General features: G+C 50.5%; 1 protein-coding gene across 1 annotated transcript in view; it reads right to left on the reverse strand.

Moving 5' to 3' along the window:
• IQGAP1 (IQ motif containing GTPase activating protein 1) overlaps positions 1-21881 on the reverse strand; it is a 313620-nt gene that overhangs the window by 74992 nt on the left and 216747 nt on the right. The window contains exons 19-24 of the mRNA XM_075345867.1: positions 14954-15124; positions 14113-14196; positions 13930-14001; positions 13775-13844; positions 9770-9978; positions 9192-9347 (exon numbers count right to left, since the gene is read on the reverse strand). Coding sequence (XP_075201982.1) covers positions 9192-9347; positions 9770-9978; positions 13775-13844; positions 13930-14001; positions 14113-14196; positions 14954-15124 — 762 coding nt within the window. The remainder of the gene's footprint in view (positions 1-9191; positions 9348-9769; positions 9979-13774; positions 13845-13929; positions 14002-14112; positions 14197-14953; positions 15125-21881) is intronic.

Below are 21881 nucleotides of genomic sequence, written 5' to 3' on the forward strand. Positions count from 1 at the left end.
CCTGTAGGTGAGTATGTACATCCAATAATATGATAATGGTATAATGCTACAAGCATGCTGACAATTATAATGAAAAATGCAATTTGCTAACTGGAAAGTGAACATGTGAATAATGAAATGCATACCTGCCAAGACTATTAGGGAAAAAAAAGAGATATTTAGCAATCACATTGATCAATGTAACCGAGCCCCAAAACCTCGCCAAGGTATATCTCTATATTGGGGTCCCTAGCTCTGTGACCCTAACTGTGTGTCATCTCATTGCAATTATAAACTGCTGTTTGTGGTATGCATTTCATGATTCACATGTCCACTTTCCAGTTAGCAAATTGCATTTTTCATTATAATTGTAAGCAGGCTTGTAGCATTATACCATTATCATATTACTGAATGTGCAGCCTTCATCTTTATTGATTTTGCATTTTTTGGCTTGAACTCTGTATACATATTATTTTATTTTTACATAATCAATTGGATGTCCATCTGTTGATTAAATGCTGGAGAAATCTAAAGAACAATACAATGCTAAAGTGTCTGTAACATAATAGCATATTGTCATCTATCAATAGGATAGATTATAACTTGCTGACTGATGTGGGTCTCACCGTTGGGACCCCATCAAGGCCAAGAACAGGACTATGCTGTGCCATGTCTGAATGCAACAGCCCATGGCCGCCGCAATCCCATAGGCCGGACAATGAATGTATATAAGGTGCACATGTGGATCAGCACTCCATTAGACAGAGAACTCCAGGGCCCTTATAGTGGGACCCCAAGCAATCATCAAATTACAGCTTCTCCTATGAATTGGTGATAACTTAAGCTTTATTGATATAAACTTGTGATGAGCAAATAATAAATATTTGTATTTCAGGTTATTCTAACCAAATATCCAGTATTATTCCAGTATTTGTCACGAATAACAAACGTTATGCAAGTCAATGGAGAACCCGAGCATTTTTCTGGGAAATCTTAAAAAAAAAAATGCTCGAGTTCCTCATTGACTTGCATTAGGGTCGTTATTTGTGACAAATACTGGAATAGTACTACCGTGTTTTTCCAAAAATAAGACCTCCCCCAAAAATAAGCCCTAGCAGGGATTTTCAGCATTTTCGGAGAAAGGCTTAAATATAAGCCCTCCCCCGAAAATAAGCCCTAGTCCCGGATCAATAATGAAGTGTCCGTGCAGCTAAAAGAAGGGAATTTTGTTTACTTACCGTAAATTCCTTTTCTTCTAGCTCCTATTGGGAGACCCAGACAATTGGGTGTATAGCTTCTGCCTCCGGAGGCCACACAAAGAATTACACTTTAAGGCTATGTTCACACACTGCGTTTTTTACCTGCGTTTTGGGTCCGTTTTTGCTGCAGAAATTTCTTGAGAAATTCTTGTAACCTTTCTGCAGACATTCCCCAGCAAAACCTATGGCAAAAAAAATTAGCTGTGCACACACTGCGTTTTTTTCTTAAGAAAATTCTTTCAGTAGATTTTCTTAAGAAAAAGAATGAGCATGTCACTTCTTTTCTGCAGCTAACTGCGTTTTTTGCCATAGATAATTGGCACAATAACGCAGGGAGCAACCAGCGGTAAAAACGCACCAAAAACGGACCGAAAACGCACCAAAAACGCACCGAAAACGCGGCAAAAACGCAGGTGCGTTTTTGGTGCGTTTTTTAACACAGGTGCACTCTTAAGAAATTTCTTAAGAAATTTCTTAAGAAAAATCATTTTTCTAGTGTGAACATAGCCTGAAAGTGTAACCCCTCCCCTCTGCCTATACACCCTCCCGTGCATCACGGGCTCCTTAGTTTTGGTGCAAAAGCAGGAAGGAGGAAAACGTATAAATTGGTCTAAGGTAAATTCAATCCGAAGGATGTTCGGAGAACTGAAACCATGAACCAAAAGAACCCTTCAACATGAACAACATGTGTACACAAAAGAACAACAGCCCGAAGGGCACAGGGGCGGGTGCTGGGTCTCCCAATAGGAGCTAGAAGAAAAGGAATTTACGGTAAGTAAACAAAATTCCCTTCTTCTTTGTCGCTCCATTGGGAGACCCAGACAATTGGGACGTCCAAAAGCAGTCCCTGGGTGGGTATAAGAATACCTCGATAAAAAGAGCCGAAACGGCCCCCTCTTACAGGTGGGCAACCGCCGCCTGAAGGACTCGCCTACCTAGACTGGCGTCTGCCGAAGCATAGGTATGCACCTGATAGTGTTTCGTGAAAGTGTGCAGACTAGACCAGGTAGCTGCCTGACACACCTGCTGAGCCGTAGCCCGGTGCCGCAATGCCCAGGACGCACCCACGGCTCTGGTAGAATGGGCTTTCAGCCCTGAAGGAAGCGGAAGCCCAGAAAAACGGTAGGCTTCAAGAATCGGTTCCTTGATCCACCGAGCCAAGGTTGACTTGGAAGCCTGCGAACCCTTACGCTGGCCAGCGACAAGGACAAAGAGCGCATCTGAACGGCGCAAAGGCGCCGTGCGAGACACGTAGAACCGGAGTGCCCTCACTAGATCTAATGAGTGCAAATCCTTTTCGCATTGGTGAATTGGATTAGGGCAAAATGAAGGTAAGGAGATATCCTGATTAAGATGAAAAGGAGATACCACCTTAGGGAGAAATTCCGGGACAGGACGCAGAACCACCTTATCCTGGTGAAAAACCAGGAAGGGGGCTTTACATGACAGCGCTGCAAGCTCCGACACTCTTCGGAGTGATGTAACTGCCACTAGAAATGCCACCTTCTGCGAAAGACGTGATAAAGAGACATCCCGCAGCGGCTCGAAAGGTGGTTTCTGAAGAGCCGTTAGCACCCTGTTAAGGTCCCAGGGTTCCAGCGGACGCTTGTAAGGTGGGACTATGTGGCAAACTCCCTGCAGGAACGTGCGGACCTGCGGAAGCCTGGCCAGGCGCTTTTGAAAAAATACAGAGAGCGCCAATACTTGTCCCTTGAGAGAGCCGAGTGACAAACCCTTGTCCATTCCGGATTGAAGGAATGAAAGAAAAGTGGGTAAGGCAAACGGCCAGGGAGTAAAACCATTATCAGAGCACCAGGATAAGAAGATCCGCCAAGATCTGTAATAGATCTTGGCGGACGTTGGTTTCCTGGCCTGTCTCATAGTGGCATTGACATCCTGAGATAATCCTGAAGACGCTAGGAGCCAGGACTCAATGGCCACACAGTCAGGTTGAGGGCCACAGAATTCAGATGGAAAAACGGCCCTTGTGACAGCAAGTCTGGGCGGTCTGGAAGCGCCCACGGTTGACCCACCGTGAGATGCCACAGATCCGGGTACCACGATCGCCTCGGCCAGTCTGGAGCGACGAGAATGGCGCGACGACAGTCGGACCTGATCTTGCGTAACACTCTGGGCAGCATCGCCAGAGGAGGAAATACATAAGGCAGTCGAAACTGCGACCAATCCTGAACTAATGCGTCCGCCGCCAGAGCTCTGTGATCTTGGGACCGGGCCATGAATGCCGGGACCTTGTTGTTGTGTCGTGACGCCATGAGATCGACGTCCGGCGTTCCCCAGCGGTGACAGATCTCTCGAAACACGTCTGGGTGAAGAGACCATTCCCCCGCGTCCATGCCCTGTCGACTGAGAAAATCTGCTTCCCAGTTTTCTACGCCCGGGATGTAAACTGCGGAGATCGTGGAGGCTGTGGCTTCCACCCACTGCAGAATCCGCCTGACTTCCTGGAAGGCCTGACGACTGCGCGTGCCGCCCTGGTGGTTGATGTATGCGACGGCAGTGGCGTTGTCCGACTGTATACGGATCTGCCTGACCTCCAGCCACCGATGGAAGGCCAATAGGGCTAGATACACTGCCCTTATCTCCAGAACATTGATCTGAAGGGAAGACTCTACCGGAGTCCAAGTTCCCTGAGCCCTGTGGTGGAGGAAAACCGCTCCCCACCCTGACAGGCTCGCGTCCGTGGTGACCACAGCCCAGGTTGGGGGTAGGAAGGATTTTCCTTGCGATAGAGAATTGGGAAGGAGCCACCACTGAAGAGACGTCTTGGTTGCAAGGGACAGAGAGACATTCCTGTCGAGGGAAGTCTACCTCCTGTTCCATTTGCGGAGAATGTCCCATTGGAGTGGCCGCAGATGGAATTGCGCGAACGGCACTGCCTCCATCGCTGCCACCATCTTCCCCAGGAAGTGCATGAGGCGCCTCAAGGGGTGTGACTGACCCCGAAGAAGAGATTGCACCCCTGCCTGCAGAACAAGCTGTTTGTCCGGCGGTAGCTTGACTACCGCTGACTGTGTATGAAACTCCATCCCGAGGTAAGTCAGTGATTGGGTCGGTGTCAACTTGGATTTTAGGAAGTTGATTATCCACCCGAACTGCTGGAGAGTCGCTAGAGCGACGGTAAGGCTGTGTTGACACGCCACCCGAGAAGGTGCCCTGACTAGGAGATCGTTTAAGTAGGGAATCACCGAGTGGCCCTGAGAGTGTAGGACCGCCACAACGGATGCCATGACTTTGGTGAACACCCGTGGGGCTGTCGCCAGGCCAAAAGGCAATGCCACGAACTGAAGGTGTTTGTCCCCGATGGCGAAACGCAAGAAGCGTTGATGTTCGGGTGCGATCGGCACATGGAGATAAGCATCTTTGATGTCGATCGATGCTAGGAAGTCTCCCTGTGACATCGAGGCGATGACCGAGCGGAGAGATTCCATCCGAAACCGTCTGGTGCTCACATGTCTGTTGAGTAGTTTGGAGGTCCAGAACGGGACGGAATGATCCGTCCTTCTTTGGCACCACGAACAAGTTGGAGTAAAAGCCGCGACCATGTTCCTGAGGGGGAACAGGGATCACAACTCCTTCTGTCTTCAGAGCGTCCACTGCCTGAAAAAGTGCGTCGGCCCGAGCGGGGGGCGGAGAGGTCCTGAAGAAACGAGTCGGAGGACGAGAGCTGAACTCTATCCTGTAACCGTGAGACAGAATGTCTCTCACCCATCGGTCTTGAACATGTGGCCACCAGGCGTCGCAAAAGCGGGAGAGCCTGCCACCGATCGAGGATGCGGTTCGGGGATGCCGAGAGTCATGAGGAGGCCGCCTTGGAGGCAGTGCCTCCGGCGGCCTTTTGGGGGCGTGACTTAGACCGCCACGCATAGGAGTTCCTCTGGCCTTTCTCCGGCATGCTGGACGAAGTGGATTGGGACTTGGCGGAGGGACGAAAGGACCGAAACCTCAATTGAATTTTCCGTTGCTGAGGTCTCTTAGGTTTGGACTGGGGTAAGGAGGAGTCCTTTCCCTTAGATTCCTTAATAATCTCATCCAATCGTTCGCCAAACAATCGGTCGCCAGAAAACGGCAAACCGGTTAAGAACCTCTTGGAGGCCGAGTCTGCCTTCCATTCGCGCAGCCACATGGCCCTGCGGACTGCCACAGAATTAGCGGATGCCACCGCTGTACGGCTAGCAGAGTCTAGGACTGCGTTCATGGCGTAGGAAGAAAAAGCTGACGCTTGAGAAGTCAGAGACGCAACCTGCGGAGCAGAATTACGTGTGACTGCATTAATCTCAGCCAGACAAGCTGAGATAGCTTGGAGTGCCCACACGGCTGCAAAGGCCGGGGCAAAAGACGCGCCCGTGGCTTCATAGATGGATTTCACCAGGAGCTCTATCTGCCTGTCAGTGGCATCTTTTAGCGATGAACCATCTGCAACCGATACCACAGATCTAGCCGCCAATCTAGAGACTGGAGGATCCACCTTGGGACACTGAGCCCAACCCTTAACTACGTCAGAGGGGAAGGGGTAACGTGTGTCAGTAAGGCGCTTAGTAAAGCGCTTGTCCGGAACCGCTCTGGGCTTCTGGACAGCATGTCTGAAGTTAGAGTGATCGAAAAACGCACTCCGTGTACGTTTGGGGAACCGAAACTGGTGTTTCTCCTGCTGAGAAGTCGACTCCTCTACAGGTGGAGGTGGGGGAGACAGATCTAACACCTGGTTGATGGACGAGATAAGATCATTTACTAAGGCGTCCCCTTCAGGTGTATCAAGATTGAGGGCAACGTCAGGCTCAGAGCCCTGAGCTGCGACGTCCGCCTCGTCCTCCAGAGAGTCCTCAAGCTGGGAACCCGAGCAGCGTGAAGAAGTCGGGGAAGATTCCCAGCGAGCCCGCTTAGCCGGTCTGGGACTGTGGTCCGGGCAGGAGTCCTCCGCGTGGGACCTAGGGCCCAACCTGGGAGCGCGCTGCCGCGCAGACCTAGAGGGGCCTGGAGGCGACGATCCAACAGGGGCCGGGGCCTGTGTAAGGACCGGTCTGGACTGCAAAGCTTCTAGCAGCTTGGCAGACCATTTGTCCATAGACTGAGCCATGGATTGTGAAAGTGACTCAGAGTTTCTCAGCAAAAGCAGCAAACTCTGTCCCTGCCGCCTGGACAGGGGGAGCAGGGGGGTCTACCTGAGCCGAGGGGCCCACTAGTGACCGAGGCTCCGGCTGAGCAAGCGAAACAGGGGTCGAGCATTGCTCACAGTGAGGGTAGGTGGAACCCGCAGGTAACATAGCCCCACAAGAGGTACAGGTCGCAAAAAAACCCTGTGCCTTAGCACCCTTGCTCCTTGTGGACGACATGCTGTTGTCTCCTAGGAGAGTGATCACTGAGGGTATATGGGAAGGGGTATACAGCCCGACCGAACAGAAATATGTATATAATACGTATCTATTCCGGCACCCTAGGGGGGACCAGCACCGGGTGACCGGTGTGGCTTACCGACCGCTAAAAAGCGGAGTGTGTGTCCTCCAGATTCCCTGCCTTAGGTCTCCCAGAGCTGCAGAGCTCTTTCCTGATAATCCTCCACCGGCAGAATGCCAAAAACATGGCTGCCGGAGCTCTCAGGGGAGGAGTGGAGCCGTGGGCGGTGCTAGAAAAAGTGCGGGAATCTGGGGTCCCCACAGTGATCAGTGAGGGGGGAGGAAACATACAGGATGCTCCGGCCCTCACATCCGACGTCAGGTCGGCAGTCCCGCCCTTACCCCTGACAGGCAGGCCCGGGGGCGGGATTTTTGCTACTAGGCCGCGATGAAGCCGGGGACTAAATTTAAGACCGCGGCCGACAAGCAGGCGCGGTCGGCGCGGAAGTCCGCCGGTCTTCACAAATGAGCAGCTGCTGCAGCGTCCGGGAAGAAGGCGCTCCATGCACAGTCCCCATGGGGACACAGAGTACCTTATAGATGCAGGGCCCGGTCCCTGAGGATGAATAGACTCCTGTCCGGCAGATTCCCACAGGGGCTGCGGAGGGAGCCCGGTCCCAGTGAATGGATGACCGGTCAGGATCCCACTTCTCCCAGAGCCACTAAGGGATGGTGAAGGAAAACGGCATGAGGCTCCGGCCTTTGTACCCGCAATGGGTACTTCAACCTTAACAGCACCGCCGACATAGTGGGGTGAGAAGGGAACATGCCGGGGGCCCCGTGGGGGTCCTCTTTTCTTCCAACCGATATAACTAGTTTGAGAATGTATGAGTGGATGTGTGCCTCCTTCCACACAAAGCATAAAACTGAGGAGCCCGTGATGCACGGGAGGGTGTATAGGCAGAGGGGAGGGGTTACACTTTTAAAGTGTAATACTTTGTGTGGCCTCCGGAGGCAGAAGCTATACACCCAATTGTCTGGGTCTCCCAATGGAGCGACAAAGAAAAGATACAGATACTGCAGGACACTTCATTATAGACAGCAGCACCCGGCAATTACACTCACCCGACACCGAGCAGAGGACCTGCAGTGATCACACACCCGCACACAGCAGCTCACACACACACACACACACACACACACACACACACACCAGATCTCACACACAAACATCGGATCACACACACAGTCAGATCGCACACACAAACATCGCCTCACACGCAAACAACAGATCACACACACACACACACACACATACATCGGATCGCATACACACTCACCTCATCCAGTGACACCGATCTCTTCTCGCCGGGAGAATTCTGAGAGGCAGTGCAGCGTGACGAACAGGACCTGCGGCCGGACACGTGACTTGCTCTCATTATCTGCTGCCGTAAGTGCTGGATGTGATGTGATCTGTGTGTGTGTGTGTGTGTGTGTGTCTGCAATCGGCTGTGTGTGTGGGTGTGTGTGTCTGCGATCGGCTGTGTTTTTCTGCGATCGGCTGTGTGTGTCTGCGTTCGGATGTGTGTATCTGCGATCGGCTGTGTGTATCTGTGATCGGCTGTGTGTGTCTGCGATCGGCTGTGTGTGTCTGCGATCGGCTGTGTGTGTCTGCGATCGGCTGTGTGTGTCTGCGATCGGCTGTGTGTGTCTGCGATCGGCTGTGTGTGTCTGCGATCGGCTGTGTGTGTCTGCGATCGGCTGTGTGTATCTGTGATCGGCTGTGTGTGCCTGCGATCTGCTGTGTGTGATCTGCTGTGTATATCTGTGATCTGCTGTGTGTCTGTGTGTGATCTGCTGTGTGTGTCTGGGATCTTCTGTCTGTGTCAGCGTGTCAGCTAGCAGCAGGGTAGGACGGTGTGCAGCACCGACCGGAGATCACAGGAGGACCTGGGAACCACGCAGACGTCCTGGTCTGGTGAGTATGAGTCTCCTGGGAAGTGGGGGGTCTGCTTTTTTGGGGGGTAAACTTACCCCCAACCATGTTTCTCCAAGAAAAAGACCTCCTCCAAAAATAAGCCCTAGCGCTTTTTTGGGGGGCAAAAAAAATATAAGACAGTGTCTTATTTTTGGAAAAACACGGTAGGTATGTGGTAAGAATAACCTGAACCCGAATATTTAGTATTCGCTCATCACTAGTACAAACACTTTAAAAGATAAAGTATCTGCCCCAAGAGGAAAGCTGAGCACTTAAACACCATGTGAATATTACATTTAATATGATAATGATTAGGGATGATCGAATACCTCAAATATTCGGCTTCGCGAATATTTTCCGAATAGGTTGCCGCTATTCGACTATTCGCGAATATTCGATGAGCAATGTAAGTCTATGAGAAAACCGAATAACAACTATTCGGAACTATTCGGGCTTCCCATAGACTTACATTGTGCATCGAATATTCGCATATCGGCGACCTATTCGGAAAATATTTGCGAAGCCGAATATTTGAGGTATTCGATCATCCCTAATAATGATCTCAGGAAATCATTATGTTGTCCACTAGAACCACAGTACAAATGTGTCAACCCGTTCATATACCTGCAGTAAGTAGAAGAGGTGCTGGTAGGCCTCCAGCTTTTCCCTTTTCTCCTTGCTCAGAGCCTTGAGTCCTCCCTTCTGCTTATTGAGCATCATCATATCAGAGAGCTGCTCCTTATTTTTCTTTGTTAACTTCTTACTGTGGGACACAACATCCTAAAATAAAGAAATGGCAGTGAGTAAAGCATCATATTGGGTTCTCGTGCATTTCAATAGTGGTGAAGGTTTAGGTCTCCTTGACTAGTGATGGAGAAAAAAAAAGATACTATAAAAAGATAAGAGCGACTGTCACATCCTTCCTTTAAAGTCCGCTGATGCAAAGCACTGGCTCCAGGAGCTCAGGACTGTTCTAAATTCCCATAATGTTGCTGGGCTCTGTTTGATCCTTATTGTCACTGTTTACCTCGAATTCTATATGGCTTTAACTATATCCTTCCAAATGTCAGGGCCATGAGAATAATTTTTAATATGTAATCTCACAAGACCTTATAGAGATGCATATTCCACCATGCATTATGTAGGGCTGTAAGTAGTTCTATTAAGAAGCCTATACGGCTGAGCTGACGGCAGGAACATACCTGCAGTGTAATTTTGTTTTTCACGAGGAGTCCAATCTTGATATCCATAAGATTAAGATCATTCTCCAGCTGCTGGTTTGATCTGAGAAGAGTCACTACTTCTTCTCGCAATTTCATGACTTCCAACTCTTCCTGGAAATCCTGATCGCTCTGGTCCAAAAGATGAACAAACTTACGCACCACGGCCATTGGTGGATCTTCTGCATTGACTGGAAGAAGGAAAGACAGAAAAATATTATAATAGTAGTGGTATAACATCTCAAGCGCAATCCAAGAAGACATGTTTAGGGAACTGAACACTACAGCTATGCACTCACACAAGAGCTCCATATACTGGCATGCCTAGCTAAGTGCCCATCAGAGCAGTCGTTTCAGACCAGTGGCACCTGCTTTGGTGGACTTGCAACAGCTCAAGAGTAGTGATGAGCGAGTATGCTTGTTACTACTCGGTACTCGCACGAGTATCACTGTACTCGGGCTACTCGGCGGGTACCGAGTAATTTTGCAATACTCGTGCTTTACTCGTGGTCTTGATTTCTGCATGTTGGCGCTCTTTTGAGAGCCAGCCCTCATGCAGGGATTGGCTGGCAGACCACTGCAATGCCACAGCCCTGTTAGTTGTGGAATTGCAGTGATTGGCCGGCCTGCACAGCGTGACCGAGCCTTTATACCGGCCGCCGCGCTGTGCTCTGCACACAGCCATCTCATATTCCCTGCTTTCCACGCCCACAGGCGCCTATGATTGGTTGCAGTGAGACACGCCCCCACGCTGAGTGACAGGTGTCTCACTGCACCCAATCACAGCAGCCGGTGGGCGTGTCTATACTGTGCAGTAAAATAAATAAATAAATAATTAAAAAAACCGGCATGCGGTCCCCCCAATTTTAATACCAGCCAGATAAAGCCATACAGCTGAAGGCTGGTATTCTCAGGATGGGGAGCCCCACGTTATGGGGAGCCCCCCACCCTAACAATATCAGTCAGCAGCTGCCCAGAATTGCCGCATACATTATATGCGACAGTTCTGGGGCTGTACCCGGCTCTTCCCGATTTACCCTAGTGCGTTGGCAAATCGGGGTAATAAGGAGTTAATGGCAGCCCATAGCTGCCACTAAATCCTAGATTAATCATGTCAGGCGTCTCCCCGAGATACCTTCCATGATTAATCTGTAAATTACAGTTAAAAAACACACACACCCGAAAAATCCTTTATTAGAAATAAAAAACACTAACAAAGTCCCTCATTACCAATTTATTAACCCCTACAAACCCTCCATGTCCGGCGTACTCCACAGTCCTCCAGCGTCGCGTCCAGCTCTGCTGCATGGAAGTGACAGGAGCTGCAGAATACACCGCCGCTCCGGTCACCTCCACGCAGCTAATGAGATGAGTATAGCGATCAGCTGCTGTCAGTCAGGTAACTCCCGGCCACCGCTGGATGCAGCGGTGGCCGCGATTAACCTCAGTGACAGCTCAGCTGATCGCGCTACTCACCGCCGCTCCGGTCAGCTCTATGCACCAACTGAGGTGAGTATAGCGATCAGCTGCTGTCAGTCAGGTAACTCCCGGCCACCGCTGGATCCAGCGGTGGCCGCGATTAACCTCAGTGACAGCAGCTGATCGCGCTACTCACCTCAGTTGGTGCATGGAGCTGACCGGAGCGGCGGTGAGTAGCGCGATCAGCTGCTGTCACTGAGGTTAATCGCGGCCACCGCTGGATCCAGCGGTGGCCGGGAGTTACCTGACTGACAGCAGCTGATCGCTATACTCATCTCATTAGCTGCGTGGAGGTGACCGGAGCGGCGGTGTATTCTGCAGCTCCTGTCACTTCCATGCAGCAGAGCTGGACGCGACGCTGGAGGACTGTGGAGTACGCCGGACATGGAGGGTTTGTCGGGGTTAATAAATTGGTAATGAGGGACTTTGTTAGTGTTTTTTATTTCTAATAAAGGATTTTTCGGGTGTGTGTGTGTTTTTTAACTGTAATTTACAGATTAATCATGGAAGGAATCTCGGGGAGACGCCTGACATGATTAATCTAGGACTTATTGGCAGCTATGGGCTGCCATTAACTCCTTATTACCCCGATTTGCCAACGCACTAGGGTAAATCGGGAAGAGCCGGGTACAGCCCCAGAACTGTCGCATATAATGTATGCGGCAATTCTGGGCGGCTGCTGACTGATATTGTTAGGGTGGGGGGCTCCCCATAACGTGGAGCTCCCCATCCTGAGAATACCAGCCTTCAGCCGTATGGCTTTATCTGGCTGGTATTAAAATTGGGGGGACCACACGCCGTTTTTTTTAATTATTTAATTATTTATTTCACTGCACAGTATAGACACGCCCACCGGCTGCTGTGATTGGGTGCAGTGTGACACCTGTCACTCAGTGTGGGGGGCGTGTCTTGGGTATGTGCCCTTAACATTTCCGCCATGAAAATTCATTTTGGTGTCATTTTGGAAGGTTTTCAGGTGAGTCCGTAAAAATGGCGTAAAACTCGGACAAAATTGTTCAGAGCTGTGACTTTTGAGTGATAAATGCTTCAAGGGGTCTTCCCCATGCTGTTGCCATGTCATTTGAGCACTCTTCTGAGACTTTTGTGACATTTTTAGGGTTTCTACATGCTGCCGGGGGTCATTTCACAAAAATACTCGGGTCTCCCATAGGATAACATTGGGCTCGTTGCTCGGGCCGAGTACACGAGTATCTTGGGAGGCTCGGCCCGAGCTTCGAGCACCCGAGCTTTTTAGTACTCGCTCATCACTACTCAAGAGTCCATGGATTGGGATTCTTTGATGTACGAGTGACTAAAAACTCCCACAATAATAGCTTATTCAGTCCTCATTTTCAGAAGGGTTTGTAGTGTCACAATAGAACTAAAATACAGTCTCCGAGTGTGAGTAAGAATGAACGTTACACGTTACAAAAACTTGTTGTATCTTCTTAGGGCACTTATGTATAAAAGCCAGAACCTTCCCAGAATACGTTTAGACCTCTAGTAACATACAGTGTGTCCACCCATATCTTGTCCACTGCCATTAACTTGAGAACAGCGGCAGCTATAGGCATAGAAGTGGTGTCTAGGTATAGTAAAGTAGCCATGCGCTACGCAATGAAACCAGCTATAGCGCCACCTGGTGGAAAACAACGGATTTAGCATTTTTTATCTCAAAAACGGAACGAGATAGAGAAAAAAAAGTGAATTACAAAGTTGTAGGGCATCATCAATTCAATACGAATCGACACCTTACATACAGAATTGCTATGATTAGAACGTATAAAACTCACAAGGCTGCAGACGTGAAGCGATACCTCATGGAGACCTGCCTACAAGTCATTGGGTATGATGGCTGCGTGGAGTGGCCTCCACACTCACCTGACCTTACCCCATTGGACTTCTTTCTGTGAGATCAAACAGCAGGTGTATGTGACCCCTCCACCAACATTGCAGGACCTACGACGACGTATCACAGATGCTTGTGCAAACGTGTCACCTACCATATTGCACAACGTGCAGCAAGATACAGTATGCTGTCCAGAGTCCAGATGTGCATTGCAGCTGACGGTGGCCATTTTGAGCATCAAAGTTAAATGAGCGCCATATGCGTGACCAGCATTCAATGTTTTTTGGGGGGGGTCATGGGTTTCATATCACAGCATTTCTGTATGCAAGGTGTCGATTCGTATTGTATTGATGATGCCCTTCACTGTTTTAATTCACTGTTTTCCTCTATCTAATTCCGTTTTCGAGATAAAAATGCTAACTCTGTTGTTTTCCACCAGGTGGCACTATAGGTGGTTTCATTGCGTAGCACATGGATACTTTACTATACCTAGACACCACTTCTATGCCTATAGCTGCCGCCGTTCTCAAGTTAATGGCGGTGGACACACTGTATATAGTCAGTATGTATGAAAGGGTTTACGACCCGATAACACAGAAAGGCAATATTGTGTTTTAGCTCATGGAAGAGTCAATCACAAGTTAGAGATATGTACTCACTCAAGGTCTTGTAGTCATCTCGGGCTTTGTTGGCACGGATAAAAGCTTGGAGTTTTACTATATCATTAATCTGCGAACAAGAAATACACAGCCATAAGTTGTAATCTCAGTAAAAGCATGCTGCTCCGCCAGGACACGTAGGTCAGTGTACTCACATGGTCATTAAAGTACTTCAATCTGTCCCTGTAGCGTTTCCTGGCTTGATACATTCGAGTGTATGACTGGATCTAGAATAATATAAAATGATCAATTAGTCATTATGACATGTTACATAATGTCCGGAGTCACTGGATCATTTATTCACCATTATTCAGACTAAACATCTAGTATTGCAGTACCTTCACTACTTCATCACTGTGATCGTTCAGATACTGCATGCGGTCCTTGAATGCTCTCCGCTGCTTCTGACCTCTGTAGTGTGCCTATGAGGAACAAGACGGGAGGGTCAACCATTACAACAACAAGCTCAGCTCTATATAATCATTGATTTCCTAGAGTAATGGGACTCATTACACATAAGAACCTTAAAGGGAACCGGTCATCTGATTGATGCTACCCAAACCACACTCATTATGCTTCAGCCTCGCTGCATTATTTCAGTCAGGTATGTTTTACTCTGAAAAGCTGCAGTGTTTTAGAGAAAAATGGAGAAAAGCTAGCCGAGGACTATGCGTCTCAGATGACTGGTCCAAGGCGGGTGGCTGACAGCTTCTCCCCATCATGCTTCTCTAGAATGCTAGATATCACCCTATGAGTATATAGGGTAAGACCTATCATTCAATGGAGATGGGGCAGCGCTGCAAGGGACGTGGTTTGGATTATTCAGCCGAGACATATTCCCAGCCAACCTTTAAAAGTATGTTTTCGCTAAACCTCCGCAGCATACATGGCTGTATTAGCACAGCCAGATTCTGATTCACACTGCCTGTGGTTTGGGCAGCATTAATTAGATGACAGGTTCCCTATAAATGAGGCATTGGATGAAAACTTCATGTTCCTTTCAGTTGTGAACAAGGGAATTCTTCATGTCACCGAGTGCCCATGTCCCAGAGGTTTTGGTAATATCAAGGATCCCCTACAATTACAGTCAAGGTGAAAATCCTGTTTAACTGCAGGGACAAATTGTTACAAGTCCGTTCATTTTATTTCAACATTTATTAAATATAAGAGAGAACCAACCTGAATGCAGGTCACGGCGGGAGACTGCTCTTTCAAAAAGTTAACTCTGGACTTAAATTTCTTGCGCATCAGGAATCCTCGACAGCGGGCCTGCAGTTTAGTGATGAGGCTTTCGTTAGCCAGCCATAACTGTTCCCGATTGTAGGCAGCCGAAACACCAGAGATAGTGCTCTGTGAGAGTAAAGCACACAAAATAATGGCACAACAAACCACGAGGTAAGACATCAGGTAAAACAAAGTGTCAACCCCAAATATGAGAATCACAAAAAGATATGTTCAACCTAGATTCTCCCTTTTTAGGTTTTAGCACAGCTATTAAACATGTTATGGATTGCTACATGTGTACAAAATCAGAACCATCATCAGCACATGTATGAGGAGCCAGAATCACCGTCTGTACACGATTGGAGTGTCAGAACAACCAACACCACATAAATATCTTACATGCTGCACCTCACTGTGCTTTCTATGCAAAATACGCGCAATACTGCTCCTCTCCATAATGTGTCCCCCATACTGCCCCTCTCTGTAATGTCGCCCACACAGTGCCCCTCTCTACAATGTCCACGTCCATAATATCCCCCACAAAGCCCCCTCACCATAATATCTTTCCCACACAGTGCCTCCCTTTATAGTATCTCTCCCACATAGTGCCCCTCTCTATATCTCCCCCATGCAGTGCCCCCTCCATATTGCTCCCATACATTGCCCCCTCCATATCCCCCCACGCATTGACTCCCTCCATAATATCCCCCCACAGAGAACCCCTCTGCAAAATATTCCCCCACACAACCCCTCTTTATAATGTTGCCTTGATCAATAATGTACCACCCATACACTGCCTGTCTCTATAATGCCCCCTCACACTGACCCTCTCCAAATTAACCACAAAACACTTCCCTTCTACAAAATATCCTCTTCTTAAAGTCCCCTCTACCTCACAATATTTTATGTCACCTCTCACAATCCCCCTAATTGCCCCATAATATCTCCCATAGCTCCATCGTATCTCCCATTGTTCAGACTGTCCACTATTGCTCCATAACGTCCCCCACAGATCCATAATATCACATACTACTCCATTATATTCCCTGGAAAATAACAGAAATCCTAAAACACATTTCATCTTCGGCTCCTCCTTGGGATCTGCACTGAATCACTGACGTTCAGCCTTCAATTAAATCCGTGCACCGCCTGGATATAATTGAACTCCTGGGAAGCTAATATATCTTGGGTGAGCTGAAAAAAAGGGAATTTTGTTTACTTACCGTAAATTCCTTTTCTTCTAGCTCCTATTGGGAGACCCAGACAATTGGGTGTATAGCTTCTGCCTCTGGAGGCCACACAAAGTATTACACTTTTAAAAAAGTGTAACCCCTCTCCTCTGCCTATACACCCTCCCGTGGACCACGGGCTCCTCAGTTTGGTGCAAAAGCAGGAAGGAGAAAACTTATAAATTGGTCTAGGGTAAATTCAATCCGAAAGATGTTCGGAGAACTGAAGACCATGAACCAAAAGAACAAATCAACATCAACAACATGTGTACACAAAAGAACAACCAGCCCGAAGGGCACAGGGGTGGGTGCTGGGTATCCCAATAGGAGCTAGAAGAAAAGGAATTTACGGTAAGTAAACAAAATTCCCTTTTTCTTTGTCGCTCCATTGGGAGACCCAGACAATTGGGACGTCCAAGAGCAGTCCCTGGGTGGGTAAAGCAATACCTCAATAAAAAGAGCCGAAAACGGCCCCCTCTTACAGGTGGGCAACCGCCGCCTGGAGGACTCGCCTACCTAGACTGGCGTCTGCCGAAGCATAGGTATGCACTTGATAGTGCTTCGTGAAAGTGTGCAGACTAGACCACGTAGCTGCCTGACACACCTGCTGAGCCGTCGCCCGGTGCCGCAATGCCCAGGACGCACCTACGGCTCTGGTAGAATGGGCCTTCAACCCTGAAGGGAGCGGAAGCCCAGAAGTACGGTAGGCCTCGAGAATCGGTTCCTTGATCCACCGGGCCAAGGTTGACTTGGAGGCCTGAGAGCCCTTTCGCTGGCCAGCGACAAGGACAAAGAGCGCGTCTGAACGGCGCAGAGGCGCCGTGCGAGACACGTAGAACCGGAGTGCTCTCACTAGATCCAAAGAGTGCAAATCCTTTTCACACTGGTGAATTGGATTAGGGCAAAAGGAAGGCAAGGAGATATCCTGATTTAGATGAAAAGGGGATACCACCTTAGGGAGAAATTCCGGGACAGGACGCAGAACCACCTTATCCTGGTGGAAAACCAGGAAGGGAGCTTTGCATGACAGCGCTGCAAGCTCAGACACTCTCCGAAGTGATGTGACTGCCACCAGGAAGGCCACCTTCTGAGAAAGACGGGAGAGAGAGACATCCCGCAGCGGCTCAAAAGGCGGCTTTTGAAGAGCCGTCAGGACCCTGTTAAGATCCCAAGGTTCCAACGGACGTTTGTAAGGTGGGACCATGTGGCAGACCCCCTGCAGGAACGTGCGGACCTGCGGAAGCCTGGCTAGACGCGTTTGAAAAAACACGGAGAGCGCCGACACTTGGCCCTTGAGAGAGCCGAGGGACAAACCCTTGTCCATTCCAGATTGTAGGAATGAAAGAAATGTGGGTAAGGCAAACGGCCATGGAGGAAAACCGTTATCAGAGCACCAGGATAAGAAGATTTGCCAAGACCTGTGATACATCTTGGCGGACGTTGGCTTCCTGGCTTGTCTCATGGTGGCAATTACATCCTGAGATAACCCTGAAGACGCTAGGAGCCAGGACTCAATGGCCACAGAGTCAGGTTGAGGGCCACAGAATTCAGAAGGAAAAACGGGCCTTGTGACAGCTAGTCTGGGCGGTCTGGAAGTGCCCACGGTTGACCCACCGTGAGATGCCACAGATCCGGATACCACGACCGCCTCGGCCAGTCTGGAGCGACGAGAATGGCGCGACGGCAGTCGGACCGGATCTTGCGTAGTACCCTGGGCAGCATCGCCAGAGGGGGAAACACATATGGCAGTCGAAACTGCGACCAATCCTGGACCAAAGCGTCCGATGGCAGAGCTCTGTGATCCTGAGACCGTGCCATGAAGGCCGGGACCTTGTTGTTGTGTCGTGACGCCATGAGATCGACGTCCGGCGTTCCCCAGCGGCGACAGATCTCTCGAAACACGTCTGGGTGAAGAGACCATTCCCCCACGTCATTGCCCTGACGACTGAGAAAATCTGCTTCCCAGTTTTCTACGCCCGGGATGTGAACTGCGGAGATGGTGGAGTCTGTGACCTCCACCCACTGCAGTATCCGCCGGACTTCCTGGAAGGCTTGACGACTGCAAGTGCCGCCTTGGTGGTTGATGTAGGCGACGGCAGTGGCGTTGTCCGACTGGATTCGGATCTGCCTGCCCTCCAGCCACCGATGGAAAGCCAATAGGGCTAGATATACTGCCCTTATCTCCAAAATATTGATCTGAAGGGACGATTCTATTGGAGTCCAGGTTCCTTGAGCCCTGTGGTGGAGAAAAACCGCTCCCCAACCTGACAGGCTCGCGTCCGTGGTGACCACGGCCCAGGTTGGGGGTAGGAAGGATTTTCCCCGGGACAGAGATGTGGGTAGGAGCCACCACTGAAGTGATGTTTTGGTTGCGAGGGAAAGAGAGATGTTCTTGTCGAGGGAAGCCGAACTCTTGTCCCATTTGCGAAGAATGTCCCATTGGAGTGGCCGTAGATGGAATTGCACGAACGGCACTGCCTCCATAGCTGCAACCATCTTCCCCAGGAAGTGCATGAGACGCCTTAAGGGGTGTGACTGACTCCGAAGAAGTGACTGCACCCCCGCCTGCAGAGAAAGTTGTTTGTCCCGCGGTAGCTTGACTAACGCTGGCTGGGTATGAAACTCCATCCCGAGGTAAGTCAGTGATTGGGTCGGCGTCAACTTGGATTTCGGGAAATTGATGATCCACCCGAACTGCTGGAGAGTCTCCAGAGTGACGGTAAGACTTTGTTGACACGCCACCCGAGAAGGGGCCCTGACTAGGAGATCGTCCAAGTAAGGGATCACCGAGTGGCCCTGAGAGTGCAGGACCGCCACGACGGATGCCATGACTTTGGTGAAAACCCGTGGGGCTGTCGCCAGGCCGAAAGGCAATGCCACGAACTGGAGGTGTTCGTCCCCGATGGCGAAACGCAGGAAGCGTTGATGTTCGGGTGCGATCGGCACATGGAGATAAGCATCTTTGATGTCGATCGATGCTAGGAAGTCTCCTTGTGACATCGAGGCGATGACCGAGCGGAGAGATTCCATCCGAAACCGTCTGGTTCTCACATGTCTGTTGAGCAGCTTGAGGTCCAGAACGGGACGGAATGACCCGTCATTTTTTGGCACCACGAACAAGTTGGAGTAAAATCCACGACCACGTTCCTGAAGGGGAACGGGAATCACAACTCCTTCTATCTTTAGAGCGTCCACTGCCTGAAAAAGTGCGTCGGCCTGTGCGGGGGGGGTGGGGAGGTTCTGAAGAAACGAGCCGTAGGTCGAGAGCTGAACTCTATCCTGTAACCATGAGACAGAATGTCTCTCACCCATCGGTCTTGAACGTGTGGCCACCAGGCGTCGCCAAAGCGGGAGAGCCTGCCACCGACCGAGGATGTGGCTAGATGAGGCCGAGAGTCATGTGGAGGCCGTCTTGGAGGCAGTGCCTCCCGCGGCCTTTTGGGGGCGTGACTTGGACCGCCACGCATAGGAGTTCCTCTGGCCTTTCTCCGGCCGGCTGGACGAAGAGGATTGGGTCTTGGCGGAGGGACGAAAGGACCGAAACCTCGATTGGATTTTCCTCTGCTGAGGTCTCTTAGGTTTGGACTGGGGTAAGGAGGAGTCCTTTCCCGAGGATTCCTTAATAATCTCATCCAACCATTCGCCAAACAAACGGTCGCCAGAAAAAGGCAAACCAGTTAAGAACCTTTTGGAAGCAGAGTCTGCTTTCCATTCGCGCAGCCACATGGCCCTGCGGACTGCCACGGAGTTAGCGGATGCCACAGCCGTATGGCTAGCGGAGTCCAGGACGGCGTTCATGGCGTAGGACGAAAATGCTGATGCCTGAGAGGTCAAAGAAGAAACATGCGGAGCAGAATTCCGCGTGACGGCATTAATCTCAGTCAGACATGCCGAGATTGCTTGGAGAGCCCACATGGCCGCAAAGGCCGTGGCGAAAGACGCGCCCGTGGCCTCATAAATAGACTTCACCAAGAGCTCTATCTGTCTGTCAGTGGCATCCTTCAGGGATGAGCCATCGGCAACAGACACAACGGACCTAGCAGCCAATCTAGAGACTGGAGGATCCACCTTGGGGGAGTGTGCCCAGCCCTTAACGACTTCAGGTGGAAAGGGATAACGCGTGTCAGTGTGCCGTTTAGCAAAGCGCTTGTCCGGAACCGCTCTGGGCTTCTGGACAGCGTCCCTGAAGTTAGAGTGATCAAAAAACGTATTGCGCGTACGTTTGGGGAATCGAAATTGGTGTTTCTCCTGCTGAGAAGCCGGCTCCTCTGCAGGAGGAGGTTGGGGTCAGAGATCCAACACCTGGTTGATGGACGAGATAAGATCATTTACTAAGGCGTCCCCCTCAGGGGCATCAAGGTTAAGGGTGAAGTCAGGGTCAGAGCCCTGAGCTCCCACGTCCGCCTCGTCTTCCTGAGAGTCCTCAAGCTGGGATCCAGAGCAGCGTGAGGAGGCCGGGGAAGAGTCCCAGCGAGGCCGCTTAGCCGGCCTGGGGCTGCGATCCGGGCAGGAGTCCTCCGCCTGGGACCTAGGGGCTATCCTGGGAGCGCGCTGCGGCGCGGACCGAGAAGGGCCTGGAAGAGACAAACTAACAGGGGCCGGGGTCTGTGAAGGGCCCGGTCTGGACTCCAATGCCTCGAGGAGCTTACATGACCATTTGTCCATAGACTGTGCAATGGATTGAGAAAGTGACTGGGAGAGTTTCTCAGCGAAAGAGGCCAACGACGGTGACTCTGTCCCTGCAGCCTGCTCAGGGGGAGCAGGGGGATCTACATGAGCCGAGGGGCCCACAAGTGCCCGAGGCTCCGGCTGAGCAAGCGTGGCAGGAGTCGAGCATTGATCACAGTGAGGGTAGGTGGATCCCGCATGCAACATAGCCCCACAAGAGGTACAGGCCGCGAAAAAAATTTGTGCCTTAGTAGCTTTGCTCCTTGTGGACGACATGCTGTTGTCTCTTAGGAGAGTGACCACTGAGGGTATATGGGAAAAGGGTATACAGCCCTTCCGAACAGATATATATATCTATATATATATATATATATATATATATATATATATATATATATATATATCTATATATCTATATATATATATATATATATATATCCTGGCACCCTAGGGGGACCAGCACCGGGTGACCGGTGTGGCTTACCAACCGCTAACGAGCGGAGTGTGTCCTCCAGATTCCCTGTCGTGGATCCCCCGGAGCTGCAGAGTTTTGCCGCTGAGTAGCATCCACCGGCAGAATGCTAAAAATGGCCGCCGGAGCTCTCAGGGGGGGTGTGGAGCCGAGGGCGGCGCTATCAAAGGGCGGGAATCTGGAGTCCCCACAGTGGTCAATGAGGGGGGGGGGGGGGACATGCAAAAATGCTCCAGCCCTCACAGCCGACGTCATGTCGGTAATCCCGCCCTTACCCCTGACAGGCAGGCTCGGGGGCGGGATTTTTCGCGACTAGGCCGCGGCGAAGCCGGGGACTAAATTTAAGGCCGCGCCCGACAAGCAGGCACGGTCGGCGCGGAGGTCCGCCGAAAAAAACAACGGACGGAACTACCGCGGCTTACGGGGAGAAGGTGCGACCCTCTCTGTACAGTCCCCACATGGGGACACAGAGTACCTTCCAGTTGCAGGCCCCGGTCCCTGGGGGTGAAGAAGC

This window comes from Anomaloglossus baeobatrachus, chromosome 4 (assembly GCF_048569485.1).
Source record: "Anomaloglossus baeobatrachus isolate aAnoBae1 chromosome 4, aAnoBae1.hap1, whole genome shotgun sequence".
Classification (NCBI taxonomy): Eukaryota; Metazoa; Chordata; class Amphibia; order Anura; family Aromobatidae; genus Anomaloglossus; species Anomaloglossus baeobatrachus.